Source organism: Natator depressus, chromosome 2 (genome assembly GCF_965152275.1).
Source record: "Natator depressus isolate rNatDep1 chromosome 2, rNatDep2.hap1, whole genome shotgun sequence".
Lineage (NCBI taxonomy): Eukaryota > Metazoa > Chordata > Testudines > Cheloniidae > Natator > Natator depressus.
The window spans coordinates 131617505-131639884 of NC_134235.1; the positions used below are offsets into that span (position 1 = coordinate 131617505).

Sequence of the window (22380 nt, forward strand, 5' to 3'; positions counted from 1 at the left end):
TCACTTTTTAATACATTTGACTGTCATTTGGAAATCTCAGTGCCTACAACTTTCTGTAGTAAAATAGAGAGGTAATGTACAGATTGAAAGAACTCCTTTGCTTTCAGAGAGCCACTGATAATTGCCAAATCCTGTGTGGTATCAGCTTTCTCAAATGAATGGCTGCCCCAGATTCAGTTTGAAAGGATAGAATACCAGTGCAAAATGTGCCAGCCACATCATTTGTGCTTATTTCAGCTAAAAGAAATACCGTCCAGGCTCAAAACTACAGTATCATAAACTTTAAGCAGTCTTTCAAAGGAAGTAGCAGTGGCTTTGTTAAAAGTGCTGAAGCAGATATGTCAAAAACTCTACATAGCTAATTCCAGAGCATAATTCCCTTTAGCAAACAGAAATATGCTCTTGTAGAAACCAGAATTTGCTTGAAACGTCTAATTCTGACTCAACCAAGGGCTAAATTTTATCACAGGGAAACCTATTAAGGAGGTGGCACATACTTGCACAACCCAAGGAATTTCCCTCGGGAAAGAATTGTAACTCAGGAAGTGAAAATTACCTCCTTGCTTCTAGTAGGTAGTAATTTGCTGCTGGCTTATACTATCAGTAAGGTCCCAATTCAGCAACATACTGAAGCACATGCATAAGTGTCACTGACTTCAGTGGGGCTTACGCACATGCTTCAAAATTAATCCTGCGCTCAAGCATTTTACCCACCCTGTACTTGCTGGCAAGTGAGTAAAGTGGGTAAAGCCAACACACTACCTGCTGTGAGGAGAGAGTGGGCAGGCATGTAGCCCTGCTTACTCTTGCACTCCACATCCAAGATCCATGTAATCTGTGTAGATCTGCAAGACAAGTTTTAATATCCCTCACTCCACGGATATATGGTCCAAATTGCCATCCAGCCCCAAGAGAACCCATTTCAGTATGTCAGTAATCAAAATGCACATAGATGGCTAATGATAAAATGAAGAGTCTAATATTGAATCCTGCTGTAGGTTCCATGAACAGAAATTTTAGAGGTGTAACAGAGCAAACCTACTTAGAAAGAACAAGGGGCCAAATTCTGATGTGCAGTAAGACTGCAAAACGTAAGTAAGAGCAAAATCTGGGCTCACAGGTTTGTCTTTTAAAACAAATTATTTAACGGAGTAGATCTATACCTTCATATAACTAAGAAGGACTGAACTCTGTGTTAAGATATCAAGATCAAAAGGACTATGGGTCACAAACTCTACGGGAGTCAATTGCCAAAGCTCCATTGACGTGAACAGTTATGCCAATTTAAAGCCCCAGAGGATCTGGCCCTACATAGGAAATTTTAAATAATTTAGGGCCTGATCCTGTACTGAAGTCAGTGGGAGTCTTTCTGTTGACTTCTGGGAGCATTGGATCAGGCTAATAATGAGGTGTTGTCTTGCTGTGTGCTTATCTCTGAACTGAGAACAGACAGGAATTTGGACAGATAAGTAATCTATACAGTTTTGTCTAGAGCATTGTATGGTAATATTCAGTAGTTTCCATTAAAAAGTCAGCATTTACCAACAGTTATCCTGCTGCATTATCTGAGATCACAATACTTTCCTACATTACAATAAGAAATTCTGGTGGCGTCACAGATGCTGTATTGTGGTAATTATTGTGGTAGATGGTTACCACTGTAGTTGATCATCTGTGTCAAATTGTGAATACCACAATCCGCTGGGCAGATGAAGTTAAGTTACTGTTGCTCTAGAAATGGTATTGATAAGGGTTACCGGCAAAGGGGGGTGTTGGGGGGAAGAGTGTGTGCCATTTTGTATGGTTACACGAGGTATAAATAAATCATGAAAGATTTGTTGTTGTTTTGGGGGGAGGGTTGGGTTGGGGAAGGGACAATTTTGTTGTCGTTTGTTTTTTGCCTGGTATATTTTTACCTTCGAGGTATCAGGTCTTATTTTTGATGGTGGTCTCACTGGAGCACCAGAGAAGTGCAATGGGAGATTTTTCAGCTGCTAAAGAGGCAGGATGTGTTAAATCTGGAACAGAATCTTTTCTCCAAACTATGTTTCAGGCATGTGAGTAAAAAAGGTGTTAACAAAAGCAAACAATTACCAAACTGTGTTAAACATTCTGACTGAAATCAGTCCCCTTTTCAATTGATCAGGTTCACTTGAATCTCCTTATTCTACTTGCTCTCCAGTTACCTGTACAGTCTTCTAGACAAGACCTGAATTTCTAATATAAAAACAAGTAGGAAAACAAGACCAGTGTGTGAGAGTAAATTTTGAAGAGAACAGCAAAGAGAGATGCAACAGGACCAACTGAGATTGTCTTTAAATATATGACCTCAGAGTCACCAACTACAGAAAAAGACTGTTTAGGCCTGAGAGGAAATTAGTTGGAAGGTCTTTACACGTAGAGTAGCTAATATATTGATTATATCTGATAAAGCTGGATCATCTTCCAAGAGCATGGCATGAATCTTTTGTAGTTAGCCAGGTGGCAAAATGAAACATTTCAGTGCTGATATAAAGGGTCAGTGCAGTTTTTTATAAGCTAAGTTTCTAAGCTTGGAGCTAGAGAGGCCATTTAAAATATTTAATAGAACCTATCAGGCTGGCCACAATTGGTTATCTTAAAGGTAGCTGGCAGTCACACTCTGGGAGCCCTCATGATGACACCATTGGCTCCCTGCCTATAAGTTGACTGGACTTCTTGAGTATAAATTGGGCCCTCAGTTCAATGTTAAGGCAAGCAGGTAGCATTACTTGAATCTCCAGGCAAGGGGAAATTGGAGCATTCAGCCACCATCAGAGTTCAGGGAGGCTGGTGTCATGGGGCTCCGATCTGAATCACAGTTAGTCTCTATGAGTGTCGGGTCATAGAGTCTTTGCAGCCAGCACCCACGGAGTAAGGAATTTGGAATGAATAGAACCCTATGAATTTACCAGGGGATGGGAATAATCTGGCCTTTGAATGTTCCCTGACCTTTCGTTTCCTAGCAACACAAAACTGGCCAGTGGAATATTGTGTGGTGCTCCTAATTTACACATATCAAATATCAGCTGTGATCTAAGCCTGGCTAATTTCCCTTGATGACTTTCAGACAACTACCTTAATACATGAAGAAGCCAAAGGAAAGGCTCCTAGGAGGCAGCATTTTTTAATTGGCATTTTCTTCCTCCAGAGTAAGAATTACCAGGAACATTAACCTGCTTGAGAAAACACTGAGAAACAAGCCTGCTTATTACGGTTGGCTTGTTGCAGAGATTTTTTTCCCCTGATCTATGAATATAAGATTGAAGTAAACGCTGTATGGGAACTCATTATATCAGAGAAAGAGAAGTAATTAATTTCCTCGTTAAAGAAAAAGAACAGTGATGAAATATTATGTTTTGAGTGCTACCCATGCCCACAATTTTATCATGAGTCATGCACTAATTGATGTTTTTCTAACTGGTGCCCTGAGAATATATGAGAATCTCAAGGTTTCATTTTTTGAAAAGGCACTTTCTAGCACTTACAGCTGGGAGAAAAGCGTGAAAATGGGACCTTGGTACACGGTACAGTCTCAAAAATCCTGAAGCAATTAAAAAGAACAGTATCTTCACTGTTCTTAAATCTCATGGGTTTTCAGCCAATCTCATGATTTTCGGAGGCCTGACTCATGTGTTTTTTAAGCATTTGGGCTTGGTAATGCTGTGTTTCCCATCATCTGATGGATGTGGAATTGTTTACGTGAAGCCATTTGGTGCTCTCTGTCTGAATCCTAGTGGACAGGTGTCTATATCACAGTTGGCACCCTTCCTAGCATTGTCAGTTATGGGCATAGAGAAGGAATGTGCTGACCACAGAAACTGTTCGCCCAGGTTGGGGATGAGAGTCAGGATTGAGGCACACTGGTGGCACAGTGCACACTTTGCTAGTGCCTGTCCTCTGTTATCTGTGGATAAGTTAAGAAATTCAATCTTTGTGGCTGTCTATCCAGCACCTGAGGTCAAATAAGAGCACAGAACTAAGTTCCTTTTAAATAAGTAAAAGTTGTAGTTTTTCATAGATCATAAAGCTAGAAAGGGACCACTGTGGTCAGCTAGTCTGATCTCCTGTAGAGCTACAGGTCATAGGACAACGCTGAATTAATTCCTGTTTGAACTTGAGCATATCTTTTTAGAGAAGGGAAAAAAATGCAATCTTGATTTTAAAAATTACCAGTGATGGAGAATCCACCACAACCCTTGGTAAATTGTTCCAAGGGTTAATTCCCTCACTGTTAAAAATTTACGCCTTATTTTTAGTTTCAATTTGTATAGTATCAGCTTCCAGACATTGGATCGTTTTATATCTTTCTCTGTTAGATCAAAGAGCCCATTATTAAATATTTGTTCCCATGAAGGTACATATAGAGTATAATCACATCACCCCTTAACTTTCTCTTTGATAAGCTTAAATAGATTTTCCTTCTTGAATCTATCACTATCTGGCATGTTTTCTAATCCTTTAATCATTCTCGTGGCTCTTCTCTGAACCCTCTCCTATTTATTGACATCCTTCTTGAATTATGGACACCAGAACTGGGCACAGTATTCCAGCGGCAGTTGCACAAGTGCCAAATACGGGTAATATAACCTCTTTACTTTGTGAATAATGAAGAATGCTGAGCAGCCTCTGCAAGATAACACTTCAGAATGGAAGCCCATCAAATCACCCATAGCATTCGGGCTTGCAGTCCAAAAGGGCTAGATAGTAACTTTATAATCTGCCCTAAGCCAGGGGTGTCATGTTGCTGCAATGCTCCAGGAGCAGACCAGAGAATAAATTGTGACTTACAGTAACAATTCCTCCCATGCACTCTCCCCTGGCTCTGGGGAGGGAGTTTAGTTTTTTGTGTGGAGCAGTGCATTGCCCACTTACAGATATCCAGCTATTCTGGCTGGTGAGAAGGAAGGGTGGAGCCAGGACTCCACCCACTCCACATCCCTATTCTTTCTCCTCCCTGCCCACTTGCTCACGGTAGGGAGTATCGGGCAAGCAGTCCCATGGGTCCTCCCCATGTCTGGAGTCACAGTGTGAGCAAGGAGGCCTCATTCCCCGTCCTCCTCTGCGTGCAGAGTTAAGGGCTGTGACAATCTAGCCCAACACCGTTTCTGCCATTGTGTTCAGGATATGCTGCTGTTGCCATAGTGGCAAAAGAAACACATATTAGCACTTGAGTGAGGACTAGCCACATGGACAGTTTCACATTTTAAAGTCCGCTGAGTAGCAGTAAGTACTATGTTGGCTAATAAAATGTTTGTGGGATCAAACTCTGTTATAACATTGACTATGCTTGCTGGCGTAGATTGAACAAAACACGTTCTATCAGATCCATGATCCATCCCAGGTATTTACCAGTAGTAAAAAATATGATATTGTAACATATTTTTATTTCTGTGCTACACAGGCAAGAGTGAACCATGTTACAGCCACCATATTTCAATGTTGTTTTGTTTTGTTTTTTAAATGTAGATGTGGACTTTTAAAGAAAACATTAATATTTACCAGTTGTAAACTGTTGAAAATGAATCTATATGCCTTGATTTAAAAACTCAAATGTGGATGGGACTGCCATGGAAAATTAAAGTTTATGGGTGAAATCTTGGCCCCATTTAAGTCAACAGGAGTTGTGCCATAGGTTTCTACAGGATCCGTATTTCACCCGTTGAGACTAGTTTGTATGCAGCCTGAGGAAGTGTGCATCTGCTAGTTTTAACAGCAGCCATTATTCTGTAAATGGAGTAGTATATATTGCAGACATAGTTCTCTTGACCATTGTCATGAACAGTGATGACCCTGATTCTGGTCATCTTGACAGGCTGTTGCTAGGGAAGGACAGCTGCCTTTTAATTAGTGTTTCACCGCAAGTTTTTTCATGGTAAGTCTGTAACTAACAGCTTGCTTGATTTTTTTTCAGGGGAACACTGCTGACCGATTACAATGTGGTGAGAAAGAGTGGCCAGATTGAGGTTTAGCCTGCAGGGATTGGAGCCTTTAATTAGGATGACTTTAGATAAAATGGCAACAGATTATTCACAGGTGGAGAGGAGGGTCTATGAAGATTTCCCGCTGGGGTCTGTGCTGTAAACTGCACCTTCTGTCTGTTTTACCAGGACTATATCAGTCAAGGCTGCTCCAAATCTCAAATCCCCTTTCTTCAGATGCTTTTAATTGTGTGTGTCTCACATGGGTGGAGACTCAGTCTTCATTTTGGGATGAACCCCTGTGAACCTCACTGTTGATTTCAATAGGCTCTTTGAAATAACATATTCAAGCAGTAAGGTCCCAATTCAGCAAAACGCTTAAGCACATGCTTCATTGTAAGCATGTAGGCTGAATCGGTGCCTAAGAAATGACGGGGACTGAACATTTTTAGGAGACAGCATGTCTTGGGATTTATTTGTCACCAGGCTGAAGGCGCAGTTGGCCAAATTCTGCCCTTATACCTCTGTGGACACCCATTGTAACTGAGGGTAGAATTTGGTCCATTTCAACCCACGAAAGTGATAATTGCCCTGAAATGTAACACTTCAGTGCTACTGTCTTAATTAAATTGAGTTTTAAATAATAGCCAAGGGGAAAGTCTAAGATTCTGTGAATTGATTGGTCATTGGTGACATTAGTATGAGATTACAGCCATTTAGAAGGATCCTTTCCCCCTTCCCCCCATACATTTGTAAAGCTGCTTCTAAATCACATCTTTGCCATAAAAAACTATTACAAGCACTGTGGGGCAGGCACTGTCACTACTGTATGTGTGTGCAATACTTAGCACAATGGGGCCTTGGCCTGGCTGAGACCTCTGGGTGCTACTGCAGTACGAATGTAATGGTAATAAAACTGCTCAATAGCTACAGCAACTGTTTAACGGTGCAACATTTCATGTGTCTTAGAGGTAGCAATGTGTGTGAGAGGAAGAGAGAAACATGCAATCAGTAGACATTTGTAAAGCAGTTTGAATGAAAGGCCTTATGTAAATGCCATTGTCATTTGTGGTGTTTCCTCATTTAATAACTACTTTTGTGAAGGTTTCAGAGTAACAGCCATGTTAGTCTGTATTCGCAAAAAGAAAAGGAGTACTTGTGGCACCTTAGAGACTAACCAATTTATTTGAGCATAAGCTTTTGTGAAGAAGGAGAAGAAGAAGAGGTAAAGTTGCAGCACTCCTACGGCATTATTTTAAGCATAAGAGTACAGTATGGTACTGTACTCTTTGGTACAGTAATCATCAAAATTCTGATGTCCCTCATCAGTCTGAAATATTCAAGGGGAACAAACTAGAGATAAGTCATACTGTAGCATGCAATAACTGGAATTAAATAGAAGATAGCTAATTGCATATACAGGTAGAAATCATATGTTATTCCTTGTAATTGGCATATGTGGTGCTTTCATGTTTGTTCTTGTACAGATGATACAAAAGAGCTAAGAGATTATTATCAAGTTAACTATGAAATCTTGCGTGGAATTTGGTACAGAATGTTTAATTTGAGTATCCATTTCTCAGATCCTCACTTGGCACTGCTAGATGTGTGTAACTGTCAATTTAATATTCACACGCCCCTCTCTCTGTATTGTTGCCTTAATCTTAGCAATTAATCACCATCAGTGTTACTATTTATCCAATTTTTGTTAGAGCTTTTTTAGGGGGGAGGGGATGGATCAGGGAGAGAAATATGCGCACACGCACACACACACACATATACACACTCACTCAGAGATCCTATCCAAATGTCTAGCATTTGTTGTGCTGTTCTGTGTCCGTTGGGTTTATTTTCTCTCTCTCTCATGTTCATTGGAATAGAGAAGGAACATCTCCCAAAGCCAGTGAACTGTCACTTTTGCAGCAGTTCTTTTCAGAGCACTCAGGAGTTGCTGCTGGCTGCATGCTGGAGGGTACCAGACACTTCTACATTCTCTTTTTGTTTTTTTAAGTTGCTTTCAAAGTGTGTTTTCTTGAAGTCAGTGGGGTCTGAGGCGCTCCACACCTTGCTGGATGTGCTCAGCTATAAATAGGATTGAGCCCTCCATGCCACCTAAGACACTGTCTAAATTTATTTACTCTCTTACCTTATAAAACATTAACCTTTTATTCTCATGTGCGTTGAGAATTAACTCCGTGGATATTGCTGTGCTATAGAAACTGAAAAGAATGCTCAGATTTCACCCCTTGTGGCCTGTGTACCCGAGGGAGATTTGGAGCAATGTAGCTAGACTAGTGCAAACCCCTGCCCTAGAAGTGCTGCACCAGTGCAAAACAGGGCTTACACCTGTGTGACTTGCCCTGGTAATTTAGCCTATGGGGGCAAAAACTTTAAAACAATGTGGTTCTACTGTACAGAAGGATGGGGTGCGGCAGGGCAGCTTTCTAAAGGAACACAGGTGGTCTGGGGGGAGAGGAAGGCGTTTGGCCTTCCAGTCTTTTCAGGGGCCACATGGGGCTGGAATAACTTCCGCAGAGTATCCCTGCAGCCTGGAAGAAGGATTTATCTGCCTGGCATTCTAGGCCCTGACTGAGATTGGAGCCCCACTGTGCATACACACAAAGACAGTGCCTGCCTCCAAAGAGATTACAGTTTAAATAGACAAGACTAATGTAGGCTGGGGAGAATGGGCAGGAGGAAGTGAGGAAGTGTCTTGCCCAAGGTCACACATCATCTCAGCAGGGAACATAACCTAGCTCTCCTGATTGCTATCCACTGGACCACACTGGCTTTACAATGTAGCTGGCTGTGCATTTGCCCACTACCCAGTCTACTATTTGGATTGGATACTGGACATGAGGGGGTAGAGGATTATAGAGTACCATAAAGATAAAGTATCAGGGGGTAGCTGTGTAGTCTGTATCCACAAAAACAACAAGCAGTCTGGTGGCACCTTAAAGACTAACAGATGTATTTGAGCATAAGCTTTCGTGGATAAAAACCTCACTTCTTCAGATGCATGGAGTGAAAGTTACAGATGCAGACATAAATATACTGACACACGAAGAGAAGGGAGTTACCTCACAAGTGGAGAACCAGTGTTGACAGGGCTAATTTGATCAGTGTGGATGTAGTCCACTCCCAACAATAGATGAGGAGGTGTCAATTCCAGGAGAGGCAAAGCGGCTTCTGTAATGAGCCAGCCACTCCCAGTCTCTATTCACGCCCAAATTAATGGTGTTAAATTTGCAAGTTTAACCAGAAACCTACTGACCACTATACTTACCTACATGCCTCCGGCTTCCATCCAGGACACATCACACGATCCATTGTCTACAGCTAAGCCCTAAGATACAACCGAATTTGCTCCAATCCCTCAGACAGAGACAAACACTGACAAGATCTTTATCAAGCACTTAAAACTACAATACGCACCTGGGGAAGTGAGGAAACAGACTGACAGAGCGAGAGGAGTACCCAGAAATCACCTACGACAGGACAGGCCCCACAAGGAAAATAACAGAACGCCACTGGTCATTACGTACAGCCCCCAGCTAAAACCTCTCCAGCACATTATCAACGATTTACAACCTATCCTGGAAAATGATCCCTCACTCTCACAGACCTTGGGAGACAGGCCAGTTCTCGCTTACAGACAGCCCCCCAACTTGAAGCAAATACTCACCAGCAACTACACACCACACCACAGAAACACTAACCCAGGAACCAATCCCTGTAGCAAACATCGTTGCCTACTCTGTCCCCATATCTACTCTAGTGACACCATCAGAGGACCCAACCACATCAGCAACACCATCAGAGGCTCATTCACCTGAATGTCTACTATTGTTATATATGCCATCATGTGCCAGCAATGCCCCTCTGCCCAAACTGGACAGTCCCTATGTAAAAGAATAAATGGACACAAATCGGACATCAGGAATGGTAACACACAAAAGCCAGTGGGAGAACATTTCAATCTTCCTGGACATTCTATAACAGATTTGAAAGTAGCTATACTTGAACAAAAAAAACTTCAGAAACAGACTTCAAAGAGAAACAGCAGAACTAAAATTCATTTGCAAATTTAACACCATTAATTTGGACTTGAATAGGGACTGGGAGTGGCTGGCTCATTACAGAAGCCGCTTTGCCTCTCCTGGAATTGACACCTCCTCATCTATTGTTGGGGGTGGACTACATGCACCCTGATCGAATTGGCCCTGTCAGCACTGGTTCTCCACTTGTGAGGTAACTCCCTTCTCTTCATGTGTCAGTATATTTATGTCTACATCTGTAACTTTCACTCCATGTATCTGAAGAAGTGAGGTTTTTACCCACGAAAGCTTATGCTCAAATACATCTGTTAGTCCTTAAGGTGCCACCGGACTCCTTGTTGTCATAAAGATAACGATCACTTAATATCACAATATGCAACGATTTGTATCTTTTTTTTTTTTAAATGTTGACAGAGATGTCTTGATAAGAAAAATATCACCCTGGCTGAATTACATATGTGGAATTGAATTTGCTCCTACTCATCAAATTCATATAGAAAAACAAGTAGGGCTGTTGATTAATCACAATTAACTCATGCAATTAATTCAAAAAAATTAATTGTAATTTTAAAAATTAATCACGATTAATTGCAGTTTTAATCACACTGTTAAACAATTGAAATGTATTTAATATTTTTGGATGTTTTTCTACATTTTCAAATATGTTGATTTCAGTTACAGCACAGAATACAAAGTGTACAGTATTCACTTTATATTATTTTTATTACAGATATTTGCACTGTAAAAATGATAAACAAAAGAAATAGTATTTTTCAGTTCACCTCATACAAGTACCGTAATGCAATCTCTTTATCGTGAAAGTGCCATTTACAAATGTAGATTTTTTTTTGTTACATAACTGCACTCAAAAACAAAACAATATAAAACTTTAGCGCCTACAAGTCCACTCAGTCCTACTTCCTGTTCAGCTGATTGCTAAGAGAAACAAGTTTGGTTACAATTTGCAGGAGATAATGCTGCCTGCTTCTTGTTTACAATGTCAACTGAAAGTGAGAACAGACATCCCCATGGCACTGTTGTAGCTGGTGTTGCAAGATATTTACGTGCCACATGCGCTAAAGATTCATATGTCCTTTCAAGCTTCAACTACCATTTCAGAGGACATGCGTCCATGCTGATGATGGGTTCTGCTCGATAACGATCCAAAGCAGTGCAGACTGATGCATGTTCACTTTCATCATCCGAGTCAGATTCCACAAGCAGAAAGTTGATTTTCTTTTTTGGTGGTTCAGGTTCTGTAGTTTCTGCATCGGAGTGTTGTTCTTTTAAGACTTCTGAAAGCATGCTCCATGCCCTCAGATTTTGGAAGGCACTTCAGATTCTTAAACCTTGGGTTGAGTGCTGTAGCTATCTTTAGAAACCTCACATTGGTACCTTCTTTGCGTTTTGTCAGATCTGTAGTGAGTGTTCTTAAAATGAACAACATGTGCTGGGTCATCATCTGAGACTGCTATAACATGTAATATATGGCAGAATGTTGGTAAAATAGAGCAGGAGACATAAAATTCTCCCCCCAAGGAGTTCAGTCAAAATTTACAGTAACACATTATTATTATTTTTTTAACGAGTGTCATCAGCATGGAAGCATGTCCTCTGGAATGGTGGCTGAAGCATGAAGGGGCATACGAAAGTTTAGCATATCTGGCACCCTGCAACGTCGGCTACAAAAGTGCCATGTAAATGCCTGTTCTCACTTTCAGATGACATTGTAAATAAGAAACCAGTAGCATTATCTCCCATAAATGTAAACAAACTTGTTTCTCTTAGTGGATTGGCTGAACAAGAAGTAGGACTGAGTGGAGTTGTAGGCTCTAAAGTTTTACATTGTTTTATTTTTGAATGCAGTTATTTGTTGTACATAATTCTACATTTGTAAATTCAACGTTCATGATAAAGAGACTGCACTACAGTGCTTGTATTAGGTGAACTGAAAAATACTGTCTTTTGGTTTTTTACAATGCAAATATTTGTAATAAAAATAAATTATAAAGTGAGCACTGTACACTTTGTATTCTTTGCTGTAATTGAAATCAATATATTTGAAAATGTAGAAAGTATCCAAAAATATTTAAATAAATGGTATTCTATTATTGTTTAACAGTGCGATTAATCGTGATTAATTTTTTTAATTTCTTGACAGCCCGAAGAACATGCATGCATGGAAGAGCACAGGGATTCATCTGCAAAGACCTGGTGTAATAAATCCCTCCAGGGAGCAGAATTAATTTGTCTTTGAATAGAAATCAATAAGCTTTAAACTTAAGCATTAGTACAAATGAGCTCTTTTAATCGAGTGTGTCTCTCTCAAGATACAATATTGCCAAGATTTCCTTGCTTTGGATTTAAAGTGTTTACAAACAGGGAAAGACTTCTCATTTTTAAATGTGTCTTGCCATGTCTCTTCAATTAAATCCTTTGATCTCTCTCTCTGAATATAGCTGGCTGTTTCTTAAACTCATTTATACTATTTGTTTCAGTGGACTTTCTTGTCAGCCTATTCCATGTGTTTCTTCTTTGCCTGAGATAGTTCTACCTGAATTCTCTTAGGCAATCTAGAAATGAGGAACTATTTATTTTTTATAATGATTCTGTGCTGTGAAGTTCTTTCTACCTAGCCAAAATCAGTTTGACTGTTTAGCTTGGCAGGGCCATGACTACCTTACACTTACAAGGCATGTTTTCCAGGGCAGTTGAAATTATCTTTTGAAATGGAGACTAAACCCAAACTACCACTACTTCTATTTTAGGTGAGGTTTAACCAGTGATTGGCACAGTAAGAAAATTGCATCTTTTAATGTGTTTTTGTTGGTGGTGGTGGGTTTTTTTTTTTTTTTTTTTTGAGGCTTCATCTGGGGTTCTCTAAACTCTAGCGCCCCCCCCCTCCCCCCAGCCAATTTACAAACTAAGGAACTAACTCATATGAAAAAAGCATGAAGGTGTTAATGTCTGCCCTAAGGGCTTTTCCTGATGATAATCTCAGGCACAAGCTTTTCACTGTTAGGAGGCTCAGGACAGATCAGAGTAGGCATTTAGCATTTTAGGGAGCCAGAGTCTTGTCTGCATGGATTTCAGATCATATTAAAGCCCTGACTTTAATGCCTTCTGGCACAAATTTATTGGAGATCTGTGGACATCACAAACTGATAAATTGCAAGTTGCACTTCCAAAGAGGAGAAGGAGGAGAACAACAACAAAAACACAGCATCAAGCAGAATGGTTCTTACTTGCAGCCATTAAAACCAGGGAAATTCCAACTTAAGGTTACCTCGCTGCCCAAACGTGGCTTAGGTGAGATTCTATTACAGTTACATCAGTGTAAATATGGAGTATTTCCATTAAAACATTATGGCCTGTTAGTGCAGTTTCATATGATCCTCTGTCAGAGTAGCCCACAGCACTGCTTATTCTGATCACTGATGAGTTATTTATTTTTCCAACACGGACTGCATGCTGATGGAGCAAATATTTGATAGAGGATCTTGTGTGCAGCATTGAATAGGTGCCAATAAGTCAAGTTAAAGGGATACTCAGTTTAAAAATAAAAATTGCCCTCCTTCGGAAACTTTTAATATACTCTTGTTACAAATATAATATTTAAGATTCCTGTAAATGAAAAAGATGAGAAAGAAAAAACCATTTGCTTCAGTTTATTTTGTGCACTTGTCAGTGCTTTTTGTCAAGTAATTTTCAGTTTCTTCTGGATAGTTAGTCATTTCCCTCTTTCGTTTGTCCACGGGGGAGGGGGAAACATGATTATTAAAAAGGAAGAAAGGAAAATGCACAGGTATTCAGAGCCTATACAGAACCTGAAACAATTTTAACTTATTTTGGAAACTGACTAGATTTTATGTTGATCATATCACAGTAAGGGGCTTTGAGAGCCTTCAGTTGAATCTCTGTGCTTTTCTGAGTTTGCTAGAACGTTGACGTTATTTTAGGATAGTTTTATTTTTAGTATGTTATTAATTTTTACATCCGAGGATACAGTGTATGTTCAATACAGTGTTCTAGAAGAGATAAGTTGTGGTTCTGCTCACTTTAAAATACTTCTCAAAATCCACTCTTTACACGTGTCTTTATAAAGTAAACTGCTTTGAAAGAAGTTTCTCTCTCTCCCTAGTCTACTGGATTCCAGGGCCAAATCTGCCCTCACATTACTGATTTAAATCTGGAAGTACTCTACTGGTGTTACTTCAGACTTAGACTAGTGTAGGCGAAATCAGAATAGACTTGTTCAGTCTGTGTATCTAGCACGGTGCATGAAATAGACACTCTGTGCCAGAGTGAACATACTTCTGTAGTTCAGATATGGTTGGCTGCCATTTTCAGTCTCAGAAGTGGCTGCATTTTAATAGGAGTGTATATGCACTATTTAGCCTCCAGTTCTGCAGACGCACACAATTTAACTTCAAGGACATGAGTAGTCCCATTGATTTGAGGCATAAGTGTTTGCAGGTTTGGGACTATAGTTTGTAAAGTTCTGAAGATAAAGAAGGAAATGAATTACCTACGACCTGTTACTGGTCTGTGTACAGTGCCTACCACGAGGGTCGTGGTCCACGACGAGGGCTCCTAAGTGCTAATAATTAATAGTAAGTGTAAGATATATTTATTATTACATCATAAGGTTTCTGTGCTTTCTTTCTTTAAATAAGCTTTGAATGAGTCTGCTGGATAGTTAAGATTAGGACTCCTAAAATGATACTTTTCTGTGTATATGCTGCATGTTATGGTATTGTGCTTAGGACTGAATTAGTGTTCCTTTTAGTTGTTTTACTTCGAACTGTAAAACGGTGGATATGCTTAAATGTCTTATCTCCTGGATCTCTGCAATCTCTCCCCCGTGCCCGCAGTCTGAGAGCTCCCCAAACAGCTTCTTGTGTTGTCAAAGCCAATATTGCTGCTTATGTTCCTAAGAGCAGAATAGCCAGCAGCTCTCCCTCAGGACAATACAGTTCAGGCCCAGGTAGTGTGAAATCTGTATCTGCTGCCATGGGGCAGACACAGGTAACACAGCAGGCAATGGCTATTTAAAATGTATTGATGAAACTAGCCTTACATAATAGTGGAATTCCTTGAAACAATAACTACACTTTTCAAAGGTTTAGTCACTGCTTTAACTCCATTAATGTCAGGGGAGTTACTCCAGGGATGAATTTAGCCCCAGTGTTTGTTAGTAACCTCTTAAAAAAATGACAGGTTTCAGAGTAGCAGCCGTATTAGTCTGTATTCTCAAAAAGAAAAGGAGTACTTGTGGCACCTTAGAGACTAACCAATTTATTTGAGCATAAGCTTCCGATGAAGTGAGCTGTAGCTCACGAAAGCTCATGCTCAAATAAATTGGTTAGTCGCAAAGGTGCCACAAGTACTCCTTTTCTTTTTTCTTAAAAAAATGAGTAAGTAGCATAAATTGAAGGAGGATTGTTATGTGATAGCTGAGGGGTGTTGCCAGCTCTAGTGACATTTGCTGTTTTTGTTAACAGCCCCTGCTGCTGGAGTCAGCTAATTACTTGAGAATCTCAGCTTTCATTTAAAAAAATACAAGTTTCTAGCCATCATGGCTTTGGGGGGCAGGGCGGAAAAAAGCTTGAAAATGTGACCTCCTCCCTAAAGGCTTAAAACCCAGAAGGCAAATTAAAAAAACCCCAAATTTCATGATTTTCAAACTAGTCTCATGGCCTGATCTCATGAGTTTTAAATACTTGGGTTTGGCAGTACTGCTTACTGTAGCCCATGGTGTAAATCAGTTTTGCAAAACTCTTCATATCCACAGTAAGGCATTATTTTGATGGATGAATAAAATATCCTGCTTGTTTGTTTTCATGATCAGTCATCATGGTAGAGGGAGGGCAAGCATATTTTGTGTTTGGACTGGTACATTTTAATGACAGTTTTTCTAGGCTAGTCCAGAACTGATGCTGGGTCACAACCACACAAAGCATGAGTCCACATCACCAAACCACTACATGTTGGGCGCTTCTGGAAAGCATGCTTGGCAATCTCAGAAAATGTTAGGGGTTTCAGAGTAGCAGCCGTGTTAGTCTGTATTCGCAAAAAGAAAAGGAGTACAAATTTATTTGAGCATAAGCTGTAGCTCACGAAAGCTTATGCTCAAATAAATTTGTTAGTCTCTAAGGTGCCACAAGTACTCCTGTTCTTTTTTCAGAAAATGTTAATGCTATTATTATCATTTACATAGTGCCCTAGAATAAGATACAAATATACTGTGTAGGTTAAGAGGGAAGTTTCATGGGGGTGAGGGGAGGTAAGACAGTGAAACAACCATATTACTAGTAAGAGGAATAAATTATTAAAGTAATGCCAGGGGTGACAAGCAATTTTTATAGATTCTTCACCCCTCCCCTTAAGTAAATCAGCATCTGGGATACAGACATCCAATCTCAGTGCGGTGAGAGAAGTAAATTTTAGTGGCTGAATTTCTTACTGGCCCCACCGTTCTCCCTCTAACCCGTTATCAAATCCTGCAGCCACACCACACTAATTATCCTGAGAATGGGAGGGGTTGCCATGGTGGCCGAGCACTTTTTAAAGCACAGGAATGGTGTTCATTACTGTTCAGTGTCTTTAACTGTGGGGAAAAGGTCAGTGTGGCAGTTGTTTTCCATATAAATTTTGGCCTCTGTGCCAAAGAGGAGGCTGAAATGTACTTGCGATGTCTGTAAAATGGTGAGTGTTACTGAACTTTATAGAGCTATTTGGACTAAGCAGTTTACTTCCGAAAATTTTTACTGCCCACGGAGCTAAGCACGATAAACTATTGCTATGAGGGAGAAATGAATGAAAGGAAGATTGTTGTGATATTAACATCTTTGTTTTAAATGTTGATTGCTTTTTGTGGGGGGGAGGAGAGGTTGAAATTAATACACTAATATTTCTGAAGTTCCTTTCTGTACATATTTTGCTTTGTTTTAAACATCTAATAAATAGAACATAAAACTAATACGTTAGTTTAATTGTGACTGGCAGCAACGGAGATATATACCTGAATGAAGTTGTGCAGTTCTAAAATAATTATTGTGAAGTTGTGTTTTCTTAGGATTACTTGTGATAAATAATGCATCATTAAACTTCACCGTTTCACAAGTAATGGAAAAAGCATTTTGAACCAGTGTCACTTAGCATTTGACGCAACTCCCACTGATGTCCATTGACCGCAGTAGGAGTTGGATCAGGCCCTATATAGCCAATTAGTCATATGTGCCATACTGTGCACGCAAGTCTTACTCAGGTAGATGGCCTGTATCAGCAAAGCAAGTGGTTTACCATAAGCAAGTGAGTAGCCCCACTGAACTCAATGGAATTACTCACCTTATGTAGTTAAGCACATACGTATGGACTTTTTAGGATTAGGGATAGAGTGCTCAGTGCCTTGCAGGATTGCCACCTTACACTGACTTTAGTCGCTTTTTTATGGTTGTAATTTAAGGAAGAATTTGATTCTTCCACTGCAGCATCTGGTCAAGAAGCAAGATATGGCAAAAAAGTAGCCGTGGATGCTAAATAAGAAACACCACTGATGGTAATGTTTAGGCTTTAATATGCGAATGATTAGGTTTATAACTTATTTGGTGCATCTCTTTTCTAAATAAAAAAGGATGTTAAAATAGCTAAACACAAAGCTAAAGAAACAGAATGCTGTGGCTGAATATGCTAGGTAAATAAATGCTTTCTACCACGTACACACAATAAAATGACCTGTCTGCTGCTTTGCATTGGTAGCCAAAACATGACTAGTATGAAATAATAGTAATGAAATATATGACTAATCAGAAGAGGGAAGAGACTGACAAAGTTTTCATCATCAACTTTAAATAAGAAATGAAATGTTTATCGTTGTTACAAAAATAAAAACACAACACACACACAAACCTATTCCTTAGCTATTCTAACTAGTCTCAACCCCTATGTTTATCTCCAGGGAATGCAGATTAAGGGGGTTTATTTTTTTCAAGCTATAATTTTGTAGCTATTAATTTAGCAGTCCCTTGGTGCTTTCCACTGTTTCATTATTGAAAGCAATGTCTAGTTACTAAATACAAGTGAAATAAAAAGAGATGGCTGATTGGGTTAAACAGGGGTTGCAGTGCTGCAGATATGGAGATTACATTGTGTAATTACCCTTTTAGTTTGTTTTATCCTGAAGAGATACTTCATATCTCCTGAAATGTTCATGTGTTTAGAAACTATACAGCCAGTGTAAGGTATTTTGGGTGTAGGAAGCTCTGACTTGGCTCCATGCTTCTCTGATTTGTATGTATAGCTTTTCATTTATTTTCCCAAGATCTCACATTACAAATTTGATAGAGACCATGTTAATATCCGTTATTGTTAAGTTATTTTAATTTTAAAAATCCATTTGTTTTAGATGCCAGACCAGTTCGACCAGACAGTGGTGCTTAACCAGCTACATTATTCTGGGATGCTGGAGACAGTGAGGATACGACGGGCTGGCTTTCCAGTGAGAAGGCAATTTCAAGATTTTTATAAAAGGTAAACATGCGGTGGGACAATTGTATGAAACAAACATAAATCCTGGATATTGAGCTCATGCTCTTAACTCAGGGGATTAGAAACCTTATGAAATGGATGGGGGCGGGGGAGAAGGGGTAACTCTATTGTCAAATGAAGAGATAAGTAATTTTAAAAAAATTTTTTTTTGTGGTGGGGGCCAGGTATAAAGTCCTAATGAGAAACTTGACTGTGCCTGAAGATTTAAAAGGGAAGTGTGCCGTCCTCCTTCATCTGTATGACGGTACTAGCACCGAATGGCAGCTTGGAAAAAATAAGGTAACATAATCTTATTAGATGGTTGTCCTCTTTCATTCCATGGCTGTTGCTAATATGAGTCTAAGGACAGTATTTAGGCAGCTCCCAACCGCACAGCTGTGGTTGAACTTACTGTTTGTATTGGGGTAGAGCTGAGTTGGCCCCATTGTGGTGGGTGCTGTACAAACACATAGTAAGAGCTAGCCCTTGCTCTGAAGAACTTAGTTTAAGACTCTGCAAACACTTAGGCATGCAGGTAGCTTTACTCATACAAGTAGACCATGTGAGTCCAATGGCACTACTCATGTGAGTAAAGCTACTCGGGTGCATAAGTGTTTGTAGGATCAGGGCCTAAAATGTTAGATTCTAACACCCTTACTCACATGGAGCAGTACCTTGCTTTGCGAGAAGACCCATTCATTCCTATGACACTGCTTGCGCAGAATATGGTTCTTCTTAGTGAGTGAAATCCTGGCCCCATTGAAGCCAGTGGGACCAGGATTTCACCCAGTGTTTTTAAGGGTGGCAGAAATGGACTTCTGTGGGTTACACTGTGCTGAAACTGGACATGCATGTTATCAGGCAGTTAACTCTCACTTCTGCATCTTCTTCATGCCAAATAACTAAAAAAAAAAATTTTTTTTTGAAACTTATTTTAGTTCATGAGCAACCAAACCCACACTTTTTTTTTGTTTGTTTGGCTACAACACAGAGAAAGAAGCTTGATCTCAAACAACAGGCCTTTGCAGAGATTCCATCCTTCCTGTGAATGTATGCCCCTAGCCTCCTCAAGTCATTTAATAGTATTGCACACATAGATATTCCATTTTATGGGAGTCTAAGAAACAGTTAAAAGTATACTGGGCAAAGTACTAGGGAATATACTGTAAAGATCAATTCTGAATTGGTCAAGATGGTCCTGCAGGCCTCTCATCTGTTACTGCTATGTCCCTCGGTGTAACTCCCACTGTTGCTACTGGGCCTTATGTATGGGGAATAAGGGGATAACAGACCCAGAAGTAAAGCTGGCTGAACTGTCAATTGTCCAGTATAAGTATTTGTAAAGAGCTTTGTTATTATTCTTGATGTGTTTTTATCATAAGGAATCCATGGCAAAGATACCTTGTAAAATCCCATTGATTTCAGTGAGACTTTCTATAGTAGCATTTACATTTAACAGTTCCATCCATTCCATAACACATCTAAAGGGCTTGAAAAGAAGTGAATGGAAGTACCACATGGTTCCTGTGTGTTGTGTTCTTACAAGGTGAAATCTCAACAAAAAAGCAGCATGTTAGTAAATCCAAAAGAGCCCATTAAGATAACATAGGTAGAATTGAAACTGTCTCCCATTATATTGCGACCTAAAGACTTATAGATCACTTTGATTTACACTGGTTTCAGAGTAACAGCCGTGTTAGTCTGTATACTCAAAAAGAAAAGGAGTACTTGTGGCACCTTAGAGACTAAAGTCTCTAAAGTGCCACAAGTACTCCTTTTCTTTTTGATTTACACTGACATTTGTCCCACCTTCTTGTAGACCACTGTTTACAAATAATGCTATAAATTCAAAGCCATAACTAGGTTTTGCTTCACACTGCATGTTCTTTCAGAGGCATGCAGTGTGTTAACCGTATTACACCCATTCATGTGAATTAGTCATGTTGATTAAACCATGGGCATTGCTTCAAAATATAGGGAAATATATAGGAGAGACTCCACACTGCTCTGAAAGCTCCATATACAGTAGAACCTTTGCAGCTGTCAGAGCTGGTTTTACAACTTTCCCAGCGATATGCAAGAATCACCTAAGGGGGTTGGTAAATGTACGAGTGAAGCAAGTCAGTAAGGAGCTTATTTCTGAGGAGGGCAAGAGGACATTAAATTCAAACCGAAAAGGAGTACTTGTGGCACCTTAGCGACTAACCAATTTATTTGAGCATAAGCTTTCGTGAGCTACAGCTCACTTCATCGGATGCGTCTCTAAGGTGCCACAAGTACTCCTTTTCTTTTTGCGAATACAGACTAACACGGCTGTTACTCTGAAACCTAAATTCAAACCGTACATCTTGCATGGGCACAAGATCACCTACAAAAATCAGTACAGGTAGCAAGCCAAGGGCAAAGTTGCAGCCAGTTGTCTTGATCTTTGGATCTAAATCAGACCCTAAATGTTGTTTTAAGTTTATCTGTAACTACCCTTCACATTACTGAGGAAAGGACAATACAGCTCATCTGTACTACAGTGAAGAGGAAAAGGATAGCTTTGTATCCATTTTTAAAATTACAGTATACAAAAAGAGGAATAAAACAGTTTTAACAAATAGAAAAAAAGTTACTGTTTATGGTATTTAATGATATTATCCCTTCCATTTTGATATAAAAGGAGTGATGATAACATCATCGGGATTAGGGCAGCTGTTGAGATACTTCTTGTTCTTACATGCCCAGATTCACGAAAGCACTCCTATTCGGGAAAACACACAAGCCCATGCTTAATACGTGCTTAAATCCATCCCCTTTCAGGAAAGCAATTTAGTGCTGTCCTGAATCAGGACCATAGTGATCTAGAGAGTGCTAGAGCAGAATTGAATAGGAAAGGACAGTAGACCCACTGAAGCAGAGGCTGTTTCATACGTGTAAGTAAAGACTCTCTGTAAAAAGCTAGATGGTGCACCTTTACATTGGTGAGCACTTAGGCAATGGGACTTCTCATGCAAGTGAGTGCTCACCAACGTTGGGTAACTGTTGTATAATCCAGCCCCTTTGAGGCTCCACTCAGGACTGGATCATAGTCTTCCATATGGGGAGTCCCCCGTGTTCATTGGTGAGAAGCTGGTTTCGTGTTTTGTTGTTGTTGTTGTACAGAAGTAAAACAATTCCAGAAAAAGCCCTTATTCCTAGGGAAATGCTCTCTTTCCTATTGAAAAATGCATCAGTGCAGAATAATAAATTTTAGTCATATCTGACCGTCACCTTTTTTAATGGTTATTTCTGCCAAGTTAACAAATCCTGCTTCAAAAACAAGGGGCCATAATCCAACAGAGCTCTCCTGCTAAGTAACCAGCTTGCTCTTTCCTCACAACACATTTCCTCGGTGCCCACTGAAATTGGAACAGTGGTGAGGATTCGGGCTCCAAAATGCCAGGAGAATTACATCCTTTTTCACTTGAACTCCACACAAGATTTTACTCCTCCCTCATCTCATAGCAAAACCCAACCAGTAGAGTGTCATCCCTTGAGAACTGCAGGGGAGGGGAGGAATGTGAAGGCAAGGTGCAAAGCAGCTGCACAACCACCACTACAGCCTGTGGACGGGAGTAGCAGCTGCTGCCCTCTTTGCCTCCTTCTCACACACTCTTGCCCTCCTGTACTACACAGAGTTTTGGCTCAGTGAATCTAGTGTGTGCCTGTGTGTCCACACTGGCCACACGCTCACTTCACCTCCACAATCCCTAACTCCAGGCTCCTATAAACAGCTGCCCCCGAGCTTGGCTCTGGTGTGCTTCAGATGCAAAGTTTCAGAGTAGCAGCCGTGTTAGTCTGTATTCGCAAAAAGAAAAGGAGTACTAGTG

At 40.0% G+C, this 22380-nt stretch overlaps 1 protein-coding gene across 1 annotated transcript in view; it reads left to right on the forward strand.

The window, feature by feature from the left end:
- Positions 1 to 22380, forward strand: part of MYO10 (myosin X) — a 273342-nt gene that overhangs the window by 207766 nt on the left and 43196 nt on the right. Inside the window, exons 19-20 of the mRNA XM_074945009.1 lie at positions 18405 to 18529; positions 18712 to 18826. Coding sequence (XP_074801110.1) covers positions 18405 to 18529; positions 18712 to 18826 — 240 coding nt within the window. The remainder of the gene's footprint in view (positions 1 to 18404; positions 18530 to 18711; positions 18827 to 22380) is intronic.